We start from the raw sequence: 13358 nt of genomic DNA on the forward strand, positions 1-13358 counted from the left end.
TTTCTGATCTTGTGCCAGCATTTTATGAAGCTGCCCCTTCTTTCCACTGTTTGCTTTTGTACCCCAAACTCCAGACGGATTTGTGCTGCTGAGACATAACTAGGAAGCTGAAAGATTGACCTATAGGTTCTGGCGATTACTTTGTCTATTGTCAGCGCGTCTTTTCCGAAGGTTGATTCGCTCCCATATGTGAGAGTCGGTTGGAGACGAGCTCTCAATACCTGCAGGAAAGGGTCGAGCGTGTGGTCAGGCAGAAGCTTCTTCAAGGGTTTCATCGCAAGGAAGGTCATGGTTCCTTTTTGGTGTAGCGATTCTAATTGAGGTTTGAACGACCCTCTGCTATCCAATAAGACACCCAGGTACATTTGAGCAACTAGGAACTCTGAGATCTTAAAACTGTTGCACAGCACCAGAATTAGATGCCCAAAAATTCAGCCCATACAGTAAACCTGTCGCACCTACACTTCAGGGTCTGTACTGGGAGACAGCGTGCATATGGGAGTTCACTGCAGGATAGGTTTTTGGTAGTAATATCAGAAATATCCAGAATAAAAGCCAGAGCAGCAAACCCAACGCACCCACAAACAACCCAGAACAATCAGCCCAAAACTGTCACTTCAGGGGTTGCATTAGAGACGGGCATAAACAGAAAGCTACCGCCTCAATGTCTCTGCAAGGTATGGATGGGAGAGTGCGTGTATTTAAGCTTGCTGCAAGCCAGTTTTTGTTTTACAAACTCAGGATATCAACAGTAAAAGTCTGCACAAGAGATTTAACAGGCCCAAAAATGTCACTGGCCTTTTGAAGACCCTGGCTTCTCTAAATTAATTATTTTCCTTTTTGCAGTTTTATGTAGCGCCAGCTCAGCCGAAAGTTATTGAATGGCTGTAAATAAGCACCAGTTACAATAGACTTTATGAACAAGGGGAGTTATTTGCCCAAAATGACAGGATGTTCAACCTATGCTGGGAGTCAACCCTGTTTCTGTTCCTCAGTTCCAAAGTCAGTAGCTGACTGATGTTACATCCTCTTTATAATGCAATTCCATTGCTTTTTACTCGGGTGCAAACCACTTACTTAAATCATATATGGTAAACTCCGCTTGTACCCAAAAGCACCCAGGGTCGACTTGGACTCACTCCCCACACCTTTGACAGGCCGGTGTGCGCCAGTTAGGACACCATTCGCATGGAGAGAATAAACTGCTGCAAGCAGTGCTCAACTCACACACGGCGCCAAGAGTATTCACCAGGAAATGTGAGAGGTGATTCCCACTGCCCAGACCACCATCAAGTTAAATATGCAACACAAAAAAAATATCGTCTTTTCTGGAAACAACTGAACTGCTGCATAAACCAGAAAACAATAGAAGGCACCACATCAATATGAGCTGGGACAGAGCTTGCTGTTGTTATTATGGTGACTAAATTCGGAGGGGCGTCACTCAAAAATAAACAAGTGGGGTGACTGTGTACAATAATGGCCAGTGCACGTGGCTGTCCTTGAATTAAATGCACAATTATGTGCATGGCGTGGGCATTTTAAATGTGAAGTTCATCAGTGTGGTGGCATTGGTAGAAGTGTCAGTGTGCGTTTTTAGGCCAGCATAGAAATGTGACGTGATAATTACGGCGCAGCCTAGCTAAAAGTGCAGCACAAACCTTTGAGGGCGGCAGCTGACTCCTGCATGACTGTGCGACCGTAACTCCTCCCTGCCTTAGCCAGTACCTCCATGCGCGGATTGCCCGGGAGAGACAGAGGGAGAGACAGAGACTGCATGCTCTGACCTCGCGCACGCACCACACCTGCGTGCAGCGTAGAAGGTGACGTGAGTTTGCTCCAAACGGGGGCTGCGCGCGCACGGCAGTGGTGACCCGTTGCAGTGGCCTTTAGAATTTATTTGGGGACACTGACTGACAAAGTGTCAGACAGTGACTGTCCCCAAATAAATTATAAAAGCCACCGCAACGGGCCACCAGTTCCGCGCGGCTGCCGCCTCCAACACAGTGCCGCCTGGGGCGGTCCGCCCCCCCCTAGCTACGCGACATCATGGGTTCGGGTAACTCATTTTACTGTCGGTCCCTGAATTACCGCACTAAGGGCCAGATGTAGGTAGGCATTTACCGGTCGGTAACGGCCGAATTTGGCCGTTACCGACCGGTAAATGCATTTTGAGATGTAGGGCCCTGTATTTTACAGAATCGGTAAATTTACCGTTCGGTAAATTTACCGATTCTGTAAAATACCGAGTCGGTATTTTTACCGATTCGGGAAAATTGATATGTAGGTGGGACTCTTCTGAGTCCCACAAGCATTAAAAAATCGGTATTTTACCATCAAATACTATTTGATGGTAAAATACCGATTCTGGTGTGCATGCACATGTGTGCATGCACACCTATGCCATATGACAGGCAGACCTGCCCTTAGGGCAGGTATGCCTGCCACATGGCACCCGAGCCTCTTTTGGGGGTGCCAGAGGGTGTCAAAGTGACACCCCCTGCACCCTTGTGACATTCGGTATTTACTGATTCGGTAAATACCGACCGGTAAATGCCCAATCATTCCTATGGGCTTCAAATACCGAATATTTCCGATTCGGTAAATGCACATCTGTATTTACCTACATCTCGGTACTTATATTTTACCACTTCTTAAATACCGATTCGGTATGAGTCGGTATTTAAGAGGTGGTAAAATAAAATTACCTACATCTGGCCCTAAAATGGAAAGTTACGCATTATAAAGCTCCTCTCAGCAAATTGTTCAAGGCGCTTTGGTTTGCACTCCATTATCCAGTCAGAGAGGCTTCTCTGCCGTGTGCTCCAGGCAGTGAGACAAGGGATCGATTAGCGGTGAATGGTTGCTAGGATACCAGTCATCTCAGCTTGGGCTTTGCTTCTTTACTTTGTATCTCTTTACCAGTCCAGGCCCTGCTCCGATGTGAGAAGAAGGAGGTGCTAATGATCACACCTTCTCCAGCGTTAGACCCAAAGCTGAAAGCCCTACAAAGGATCAGCTACAACAATCAAGTACATGTGTGCATTGGTTTTAAGCTATTTATGTTGCAGCCCTCACGCAAGCAGCAGCATGATATAGGTGGTTCATTAAGTCCTCTGCACTGATCAATTTAAGGTCTTGAAAATGTGAGGATACGTGTTTATGGTTGAAGAATACAGTGTAATAAGGAAAGAGTAACTGTACTAATACTCTTTAATATGCAAAACAAAAACAGCACTCACATATTGAGTATTTATTACTCCCCAAAAGAGCCCTTCATACTAATCTTGGCATATTGAAAGACTTAGGAAAAAAACAGTAACATTCTATCCGCATGCATTTTAGTTTGCATGTAGCTCCTTGATGCTAGTTGAGAACTCCGTGAGCTGTAGGACAATGCATATAAATTGTGACCTGCAGATAACCTAAAAGAAATTCTGTGGCAAAAGCAGTAACACACTGAGCTGTCTGCATAAAATATAAAGCTGTGACCTGCATGTTATAACTTGTGCTTTACGTTAACCCTGTATGCTATTTTTATGGTGAGTCAAGTCTGTGACCAGATTGCCCCTCGAATTCTCCAGCAACTGCAGTAACCACCAAGTAGGTTTCTGACTTTTCATTTCAAAGGTCCTCCTGCAGTTTTAAGGTCCTTTTCGAGCATCTCATTGTTCAACTGAGGTCATTTCCAATATTTATCTCTTTGTATGGTCTTCATTGCATACTTTTATTCACAAGAAAGTGCCACTCGAAGTGTCATTTACCAACAGAATGTCACTTGTACACATGCGGACAACATGGAAATGTCACACATAAGCAAACTGAAAACTTGCCATCTATGGAGACACAAACTAACAAATGATGTGTGCCCACCTAATTGACATCCCGCCTTATTGAACGGTGGGGGGCCCGCTTGTTTTTCAAAAATGGAGTCTCAGTTTGAATTGCTATCCAAAAGGCTTTGCTGTAGGCTGATCACCAAGGGTTTGCCAGCGTAACGGTGTCAGAACCTCCACACCACTTAGAATAAGGCTTTAAGCATGTTTGTCCTCATGGCCTTCATAAAAAGCGTGGCTGCTGCAACCAGGAAAAAAAGACAATGATAGCCACCTGCTGGGAGAAATCTCCAAGTGCATCGTGGCCATTTCCTTGTTGTTTTGACAGACATGGTTTAGGGGGGGGGGGGGGGGGGGGGGGGTCATAACTGAAAAAATGAAACAGTGCCAATTTGAGCCTTCTTAACATTATGGTGGAAGCACTGTTGCCCACAAATTCACCACCAAAGTGATGGGAGACTTAAAACATGCTATGGTAGCTGGATGTATGACGTTACAACGCATACTTTTACCACGCCTACCATTACCACGCATTTTTTACAACGCAGGATCCATGACAACGCACACCTTCCCCCTCCGGTGTGGAGTACCACAGGGCTCATCCTTGAGCCCCACGTTGTTTAACGTGTACATGGCCCCACTGGAGAAGAGGGTCAGTTCGTTCGGCGTATCAATTATCAACTACGCCGACGACACTCAACTGGTCGTAACCCTCTCACATCCCCACCACGCCCCATCGGATCTCTACAGCTGCCTCTCCGAGGTCCACCGATGGATGAACCTCTCTTCACTTAAACTGAATGGGTCCAAGACCGAGATCCTCTTGATGGGCCACAAGGGGCTCTCTCTACCATCTCACCTTTGGCCTAGTTGCCTAGGTGACCCTCCTACACCCAAGGAAGAGGTCAAGAGCCTTGGTGTGTGGATTGAGAAGGATATGAGCTTTAAAACCCAGGCTAAAAAAACGGCAGGGACATGTTTTGGGCTACTCAGAGCCTGCAGGAAGGTCTTCCCTCTACTCCCTGAGACCGCAAGGAGGCTCCTCATTCAGGGTCTAATCCTGGCAAGATTAGACTACTGTAACTCCATCTACCTGGGAGCCCCTGAAGCCACCCTGAACTCACTGCAAAAAGTCCAAAACGCCGCCGCCCGCCTACTCACGGGCACACCAGGAAGATCTTCCGCCAGGCCGGCTCTTAAATCCCTCCACTGGCTCCCAGTCAGAGAAAGGGTCGTCTTCAAGGCCCTCTGCCTGGCCCATAAAACCCTCAACAATAATGGTCCCCCCCTTCTCAAAGAACTCCTAATCCCATACAAAGCGGAGAGAGACCTCCGGTCCGGGGCAGAAAATCTTATCGCAGTCCCGAGAGTTAGGAAAGCCAAGACCGGTGGCCGTCGCTTTTCGGTTCACACGGCAAAACATTGGAACCATCAACCACGGAAACTCAGGACAGAACCGAACTACCTCCAGTTTAGAAAAACCCTAAAGACCCTCCTTTTCCCGCAGACATAAGTTCATCAGACAGCTGAAACCCTTGGAGAATCAGGTCAGCGCTGGGATGCTCATTGAGTTACTACGCGCTTTACAAAACCATTAAATAAATAAATAAATAAATAAATTACCACGCATGTATTTACAACGCATATACCTTTACAACGCATACAATTACAACGTAAGTATTGGTAAGTATATAATATTTTTTAATATTTAATTTAATTAAAATGAATATAATGTAATTTAATTTAATTTAATGTAATTTAAATTTAATTATATTTAATTTTTACACTGTACCCTTTTACCCAAAAACCCAAAACTGACCCTGAACCCAAAAAATACCCCTTTTACCCAAAAACTCAAAACTGACCCTGAACCCTAAAAATACCCCTTTACCCAAAAACCCAAAACTGACCCTGAACCCAAAAAATACCCCTTTTACCCAAAAACCCAAAACTGACCCTGAACCCTAAAAATACCCTTTTACCCAAAAACCCAAAACTGACCCTGAACCCTAAAAATACCCCTTTACCCAAAAACCCAAAACTGACCCTGAACCCTAAAAATACCCATTTACCCAAAAACCCAAAACTGACCCTGAACCCTAAAAATACCCCTTTACCCAAAAACTAAAAACTGACCCTGAACCCTAAAAATACCACTTTACCCAAAAACCCAAAACTGACCCTGAACCCAAAAAATACCCCTTTTACCCAAAAACCCAAAACTGACCCTAAACCCTAAAAATACCCCTTTACCCAAAAACTGAAAACTGACCCTAAACCCTAAAAATACCCCTTTACCCAAAAACTGAAAACTGACCCTGAACCCTAAAAATACCCCTTTACCCAAAAACTGAAAACTGACCCTGAACCCTAAAAATACCCCTTTACCCAAAAACTGAAAACTGACCCTAAACCCTAAAAATACCCCTTTACCCAAAAACTGAAAACTGACCCTAAACCCTAAAAATACCCCTTTACCTAAAAACTGAAAACTGACCCTAAACCCTAAAAATACCCCTTTACCCAAAAACTGAAAACTGACCCTGAACCCTAAAAATACCCCTTTACCCAAAAACTGAAAACTGACCCTAAACCCTAAAAATACCCCTTTACCCAAAAACTGAAAACTGACCCTGAACCCTAAAAATACCCCTTTACCCAAAAACCCAAAACTGACCCTGAACCCAAAAAATACCCCTTTACAAAAAAAACCAAATAATATTTTTAATAAAATAATATACTTACCAATACTTACGTTGTAATGGTATGCGTTGTAAAAGTACCTGCGTTGTAAATACATGCGTGGTAATGGTATGCGTTGTAATGGATTCTGCGTTGTAAAAAATGCGTGGTAATGGTAGGTCGTGGTAAAAGTTGCGTTGTAAAGGTTGTATACCATGGTAGCTATCACTTGCCAAACTGCAGTGTAGCATCCTCTCCCACAGTTGCATGGTAGATGACCCACTGTCCTCTCAATTTCTGATTTTGCTAATAACCTCTCTTGATGAAAAGACAACCGTTCTCCAACATGACAGGGAGGTAACATGGATACATACAGGTGAACATTGTACCAAATGCTCTTCCCTGAGGCAACGTAAAACTGATGTCATCAAGGAAAGCTGTGGCATGAGTTAGACAGGTACACCTATTTGTGCAGAGATTATGCTCAGCAAGAGTTTAAGTCCTGATCCTGCTGATGTACTGGAATCTTATTTATACTTCTTGTAAGGAGATAGGGATCAGGGTTCCACTCCATTTTAGACATCAATTATCTAACCTAACTTTTCTTCCTTCAGAAACTCAAGATTCTGGCTTTTGCTCAAGTATTAATAGGTATCCAAAACAGCAAATACTTGCTCTGTATACCATTGCAGCAACTATATATCTTTTCTGTAGGAAATAGGAGGTACTGCATTTTATTATGGGAAGCTAACATTACCAGTTAAGAACGCTGCCATTTGGCCTCATTGTCACCTTGTGGAATTGTTGGAACACTTTCTGCAATTGTAGTCAGCCTATTGCCACTCATATGATGATGATTGCCCTGAACGCAGCAGCATGAAAGCAGAGATTGTGAACATCTTGCCTCTTTTTTCCAGTTGAGATAAACGACCCTAAACTCTCCTTGCTGCCTGGACTTATTAGTAGCCTAGACTAGGTCTCTGCGAAGTGCTGAAAAAACTCTGCTGCGCTTTGCTGAGTTCCGCCAGCAGTGGAGTCCACTATGTCATGTTGTTTGCGCTAATTTTTAACAGCATCACTCGGAGCGCCTGAGGGCGATTCTTCTTTCTGCTGCTCAAGTAGATTTTCTACTCGAGTGACAGCTTTCTGAACACAAGCGTCAGCCTTCTCAACATGAGTGGTAGCGACCTGCCTCGACCGCCTGCATTCAGAAATCTCACAGGGATGTGGTATAGAGCGTGAATTCTCTCGCTCGCTAACTTAACTTTGCTGGGCCGCGAGGGAGAAAACAATCTGCTCCACTTCGCAGAGTGTTTCAGAGCTCCCTGCTCAGAGCGTGGGGTGGGCAAAACTCTGCGAACTCTACCGGCCGAGCAGTTATTACGGGAATTCTGGGTCCTCAGCCAGAGAGTGGATCACTTCTTGATTAATGACACTGTAATGTCCTTTTGTTTCCAGATATAACACCCATTGTCAGTGTGGCTTTAGTTTCACAGGTACAGTAGAGGACTCAGAAGCCCCAGGGTTAGACCTGTCATCTTTTAGCATGTTTCCCCTGTCTTTCTGATTTCTGACCTCCTGGATTTGACACTTATTTTGCTGGTTTAGTGTCTGTGAGCACTTCCTCACTGCTATTCAGTGTTAAAGTGCACGTGCTCCTACTGTAAATTATGTTATGGATTGGTGTTTTAATTGTTGGCATGTTTGATTTACTGGTAAGTCTCTAGTGAGGTGCACTCAGAGTGCCAGGGCCTATAAATCAAATGCTACTAGTGGGCCTGCAGCACTGGTTGTGCCACCCACAGAAGTTGCCTTGTAAAGGTATCCCAGACCTGCCACTGAAGTGTCTGTGCGCTGTTTTTACTGCCATGTCGACTTGACAAGTGCACCTACTTGCCAAGCCCTAACCTTCCCTTATATTACATGCATGTCTCCCCTAAGATAGGCCCAAGGTACCCCAATGGACAGGGTGCAGTGTATGTGAAAGTAGGACATGTACTGGTGTGTGTGACATATCCTGATAGTGAAATACTTTGGGCCCGATTCACAGAACTAACTTAAGACAAAATCCTAAACTTACTACTTTTGGTATTCACAGAATTTAGGATTTTGTCTTAAGTTTGTCTTAAGACATACTTAAGACAGACTTAAGACAAACTTGAGACAAAATCCTAACTTCTGTGAATACCAAAAGTAGTAAGTTTAGGATTTTGTCTTAAGTTAGTTCTGTGAATCGGCCCCAATGTATTTCGTTTTTACCTATATAACTTCCTAATGGGACAAGATAGAGAAATGGAGTTTAGTATACCTAAACTCAAAATGTAAAAATGCATCTTTTAGTAAACATTATTTTTATATTTTTAACCATTGAGGATCCTTTAAATTGTGAATAGAAGCAGCCTTGAGGGATTATTTTATAACACTCTTCCCCAGTTGGCTTTGCTTTTGAAAAAGTCTGTTTCCCGATGGGCAGCATCCTAACAAATAGAACCATATAAATTACATTATTGAGGTTTGCTGCATGTATGAATATCTAACAGAAATACTGACTGGTGTACAATTTAGATAGTCATTATTGTTTTCATGTGTTTAATGTACTGCTGTTCATTTCATGTTCAAATAATGTAAAGTATTGTGTTGAAATAGAAATTGTTTTCTCAATTTCAGACGTTTATGATATTGAAAAAATAGAATCAAATGCAACAAATGGTTAAATAAATAACCAGGATCAAAGAATCAAGATTGGGTCCTTTGTCTGCTTAAATAGTTAACAGCATTGAATGTGGTGGCTAGGTCTCTTGTTGTGTAACTTTACCAGGCCCTATCTAGCCACTTATCAATAGGGCCAATCCCCTCCTTTGTTTAACTTTTAGAAAGTAGGCAGCTTCTTGCTTAACCATCCTGCGTGCCTCTACTGGTTTGTGGATTGACCGTCTGATTTGGAGTGATAGGGGCTGGGGATGTGCATTCACTGTAGACAGCCACTGGGGGGGTTGAGGTGTGACCTGCCTTTCCTGGATGAGTCAGGCTTGGGCTGAATAGACCTGGGCTGCATTTAGAGTAGTGGGAGGAGATTTCCATGCACCTGAATATGCCTGGTCTGCCTTACACAATGCTGTTTCCACCTCCTGTCAGTAAGCTGGACCAGAGAGGACAGAACTGGTTTGGCCAGATAATTTCTGCCACAAGGAAACAAAGGAAAAGGCTGTATAAATATTGGGGCCAAGACCCCAGATCTTTAGAATTCTTTTGGACTTCTGCCAAGAAGAGGAGCTGGAAAAGCTGTGAGGAGGAACTACCACTTTGCTGTGTTGGCCTGCAGTAGCTGCTTCTGTCTTGAGCAGAGAAAGGACTGGACTGAGCTTTCTGCAACTTCTTTGTTTTAGTTTCTCCAAGGGCTTGAGGTAGAGCTTGCCCCCTGTTCAAGAAATCTCAGGAACAGAAAAGACTTCAAGTTTATCTGCTACCAGCATTGGGAACTGTGTGTTTTGTGCGGCAACAGAAGGAAAAGCAACCCACGGCATCACTGACACAGCTGCCTGCTCCATGTCCTGAAGGCAACGCATAGGACACCGCCGTACTTCGCATGCAACCCTCGTCTCATCGACGCCGCCGTTCTAAGCTGCCACAGAGCCGCTGCTTGCAACGTGACCTGTGGGCACCGCACTTCGCACTGCCTCGCTTCACCCGCCGTCCTTGTATCCCCGATGACGCTGCTCCACACCAACATCGTCGTCCCTGCTTGCACTGTGGTCCGAGAGCACCGCTCCTAAGTTACACGACACACCGCCCCTCATTCTACACATCAGCCTTGGTCTACCGACGCTGGTGCCATCGACTTCAGTTCATCAGCTGACGACAGTGCTTCAGCTTCAGCTGCTTGCACTGTGACCTGCCAGCACCGTAACGTGCACTGCATTACTTCGCACTGCAGCTCTGGCTTCACAGACGCCGCTGGATGACCGTCACCGAGCGGCTGCCTGCACATCGACCTGAGACCACCGCATGCCGCACCGCTGCAATTCGCACCACAGCCCCGATGCCTGCCGACACTGGTGCTCCCGCCTTCAACTGCGAGGAGTTCGATCTACAACACGTGTGACTTCAAGGGCCCGACAAGTCCTGCACCGACCTCCGGAACCAACACCGGCTCTTTGGAGCTTAACGAGAGGTCGCTGATGCCCTGCATTTCTAAAGATACTGTTTTGCGGGTCTCCCTGACACCGTAGCTGGCCTGCGACGCCGCGGTCGGGCAGAACTCTTTGGATTTGTTGTTCACGACGCTGTGATAGTCCCGGACATAGCTATGAACTTCAAGGAACTGTATTTTAAGTCTATTTTTGATTATTGAGATTTCTGAGAACTGTATGATGGATTTTATTTATCATTTTTGGTCTTGTTTGCACAGATGAAATATTGAATATTTTCTTAAAACTGGTGTGGTGTCCTTTTGTAGTGTGTTCTCTGTATTACTGTTGGTTATGTGTAAATGCTTCACACACTGCCTCTGATATTAGCCTGACTGCTCATGCAAAACTACCATGGTGGTAAGAAGGGGTTATTTCAGTGGGGTATCCTCTTTATCCTGACTAGGAAGAAGGGTCCCTACTTGGACAGGTTAACAACCTGCCAACTAGAGACCCCCATTTCTAACAGCCAGCCCAAATAGTATGTTAGGTGCTCAACAATCACACAGTGCTGCACTGCAGTGTGTCATCAGTCGCCATTAGAGCGGGTCAGTGGGTGGGTGAATTAGGAACAACCTCTGGCTTTCACCTAATGTTCAGCCATATGATATTTAGTGAGTGATTTTTCATGTCAGTTTAGATCCCAGAATCTATACATATTGATCAACATCAGAAACACTTTCCAACTTGTCAGCAACTATGTTTTGGGTTAATTCAGTAAATTGATGTGTGATATAGCAATCATCATAATGGAGAATGATCCTGAAATTAACAATTGACTTTGGTGTATACTGTACCTTTTTCATAAGATTTTTCGTGCAGAAAATCCTTGATATAAAATCTGTAGACAGCTTCTTTTGACTCAAGTGTTAGAGAAATGTAGCGCATATCAAATCCTTTCAGTCTGCAAAAGATAAATGAACAGCTAACATATTTTACCATTTTCTACCAGTTGACATTTGAGTGCAATACGTAACTATTGTTGTGGTAGAAGTCGAAAACAGATTACAACTTTGTATAACATGTCAATCTACAGAATCCTTTCCAAGAATGTGTTTCCAGAAAATTCAATCTCAGTTGTTTCTTGTAGAACGCAAAGCCAAATACTTACATCTCATGGTAGGAGTCGCAAGTAATATTTTTTGGTAGTTGATGAAGATGAGTTTCATTAAAGCTGTCCAACAATTCAAACAGATCCTTCTGAATTAGCTTTTTCCAATCATTCGGGGTGAAAAACGAGAAGTTGGAGCTCAGATTCTCCAAAATAGCTGTTATTAATGTCTGCTTTATTGTGTTGATTTGGGAAACACTGAGATTGGCCTAAAAAAAGTGAAACTTACCAGTTATATTTCTAACAAACAAATTCAGAATTATTTCTTTAAACTAAGGAACACAATGATGGTATTTCTAAGAAGAGGTTGTCCACGTAGACATTTTTATGGAGTAGAGTATTTTGGTCACATGAAAATGGTGATAATTAAACAACACAATTACTCTATGAATATAGGCAAGTAGTTAAAACACTCAAGGAAGTTAGGAGAGTAAATTAAACTCAAAGGTTTAATTCCTTAATCAGTCCTGCTGTGCTTCTTTATTTTTATAGCACTAAACGTCCAATAAAATAAACTAGTCTCAAACACGGTTTCATGTGTTAAGGAGATATGACATCTTAACCATGAACTTCTACTGCTTCTTGCCTCTGGTCTCTATATTCTTGTTTTTTTAGGCTACTTGTAGGAGGAGTAATGCAGCATTTTGCGATGACCTCCATGGAACACCTTCAATCCATGAGTCTCTATCTTCATATGCACTGCTCAAATCTTGATTGTGTTTCCTCCATACTGATTACAATGGTGGAACTGCAGACCTCCTTCGCTGGTGGTTGCTTTTTACCTGTTCGCCACATAGTCATCTCCATCATATCATAGCTTGGTGACATTGTTTCATTTACAAAAGGTTTCATCCCCAATTGTGATTCATTATTTGGTTTCATATGTCAACTACAGACTTTTAGTGACTTTACTAGCCCACTATTTTATGTTGTCCCTTAAATTGATGTCCTTGCATAGGTTTTCATACCTTATCAGAAGCAGACAGGATATTTCCCAAATACACTGGGACTTCATCTGGTGTCACAAGGCTAAGTATTTGCTTTAGCAGTGTAGAGTTGTTAATGACGTCTGGTTTCGTCAAGAGCACGGCTGTTTCATTTGGTGACAGATATTCAATAAGCACCTCCTGAATATGACCGAAACAAGCATAAGATGTTGAAACTGCAGCAGGGCTCTAGCATGTAGCAAGCTGTAAATCAAATACCTTTACATTAAATGCATTCGTTAACATATCTAAATAGTTTCTGGAGTTGATATGACAGCTGATTGATTGCAGATTTAAAACAAATTGTCTTGAGTGTATTTAAAATAAACTTCAAATGCATTTGTTTGTGTCTTAGAAAGTGCTCCAGTCTAAACGTCTTGCCACTTTTTTTTTTATAAAAGAGTGCAAGTTGAGTTGAGAAGGAATATTATTCTTACTTGAAGAAACATATAATTCCGGTATCAATGCTAGACAAATCCTACTAATTTAAGTCACTCATCCTGCCCTGAATAAAGATGGTGACATACAAGAAAGGAAATTAAAACAATGATGTAGG

At 43.3% G+C, this 13358-nt stretch overlaps 1 protein-coding gene across 1 annotated transcript in view; it reads right to left on the minus strand.

Moving 5' to 3' along the window:
- The window catches only part of LOC144783948 (uncharacterized), a 376042-nt gene that overhangs the window by 298084 nt on the left and 64600 nt on the right, over positions 1-13358 (minus strand). Inside the window, exons 17-19 of the mRNA XM_078662677.1 lie at positions 12785-12943; positions 11817-12025; positions 11503-11609 (exon numbers count right to left, since the gene is read on the minus strand). Of these exons, the coding sequence (XP_078518803.1) occupies positions 11503-11609; positions 11817-12025; positions 12785-12943 (475 nt within the window). The remainder of the gene's footprint in view (positions 1-11502; positions 11610-11816; positions 12026-12784; positions 12944-13358) is intronic.

Source organism: Lissotriton helveticus, chromosome 10, assembly GCF_964261635.1.
Source record: "Lissotriton helveticus chromosome 10, aLisHel1.1, whole genome shotgun sequence".
Taxonomy (NCBI): Eukaryota; Metazoa; Chordata; class Amphibia; order Caudata; family Salamandridae; genus Lissotriton; species Lissotriton helveticus.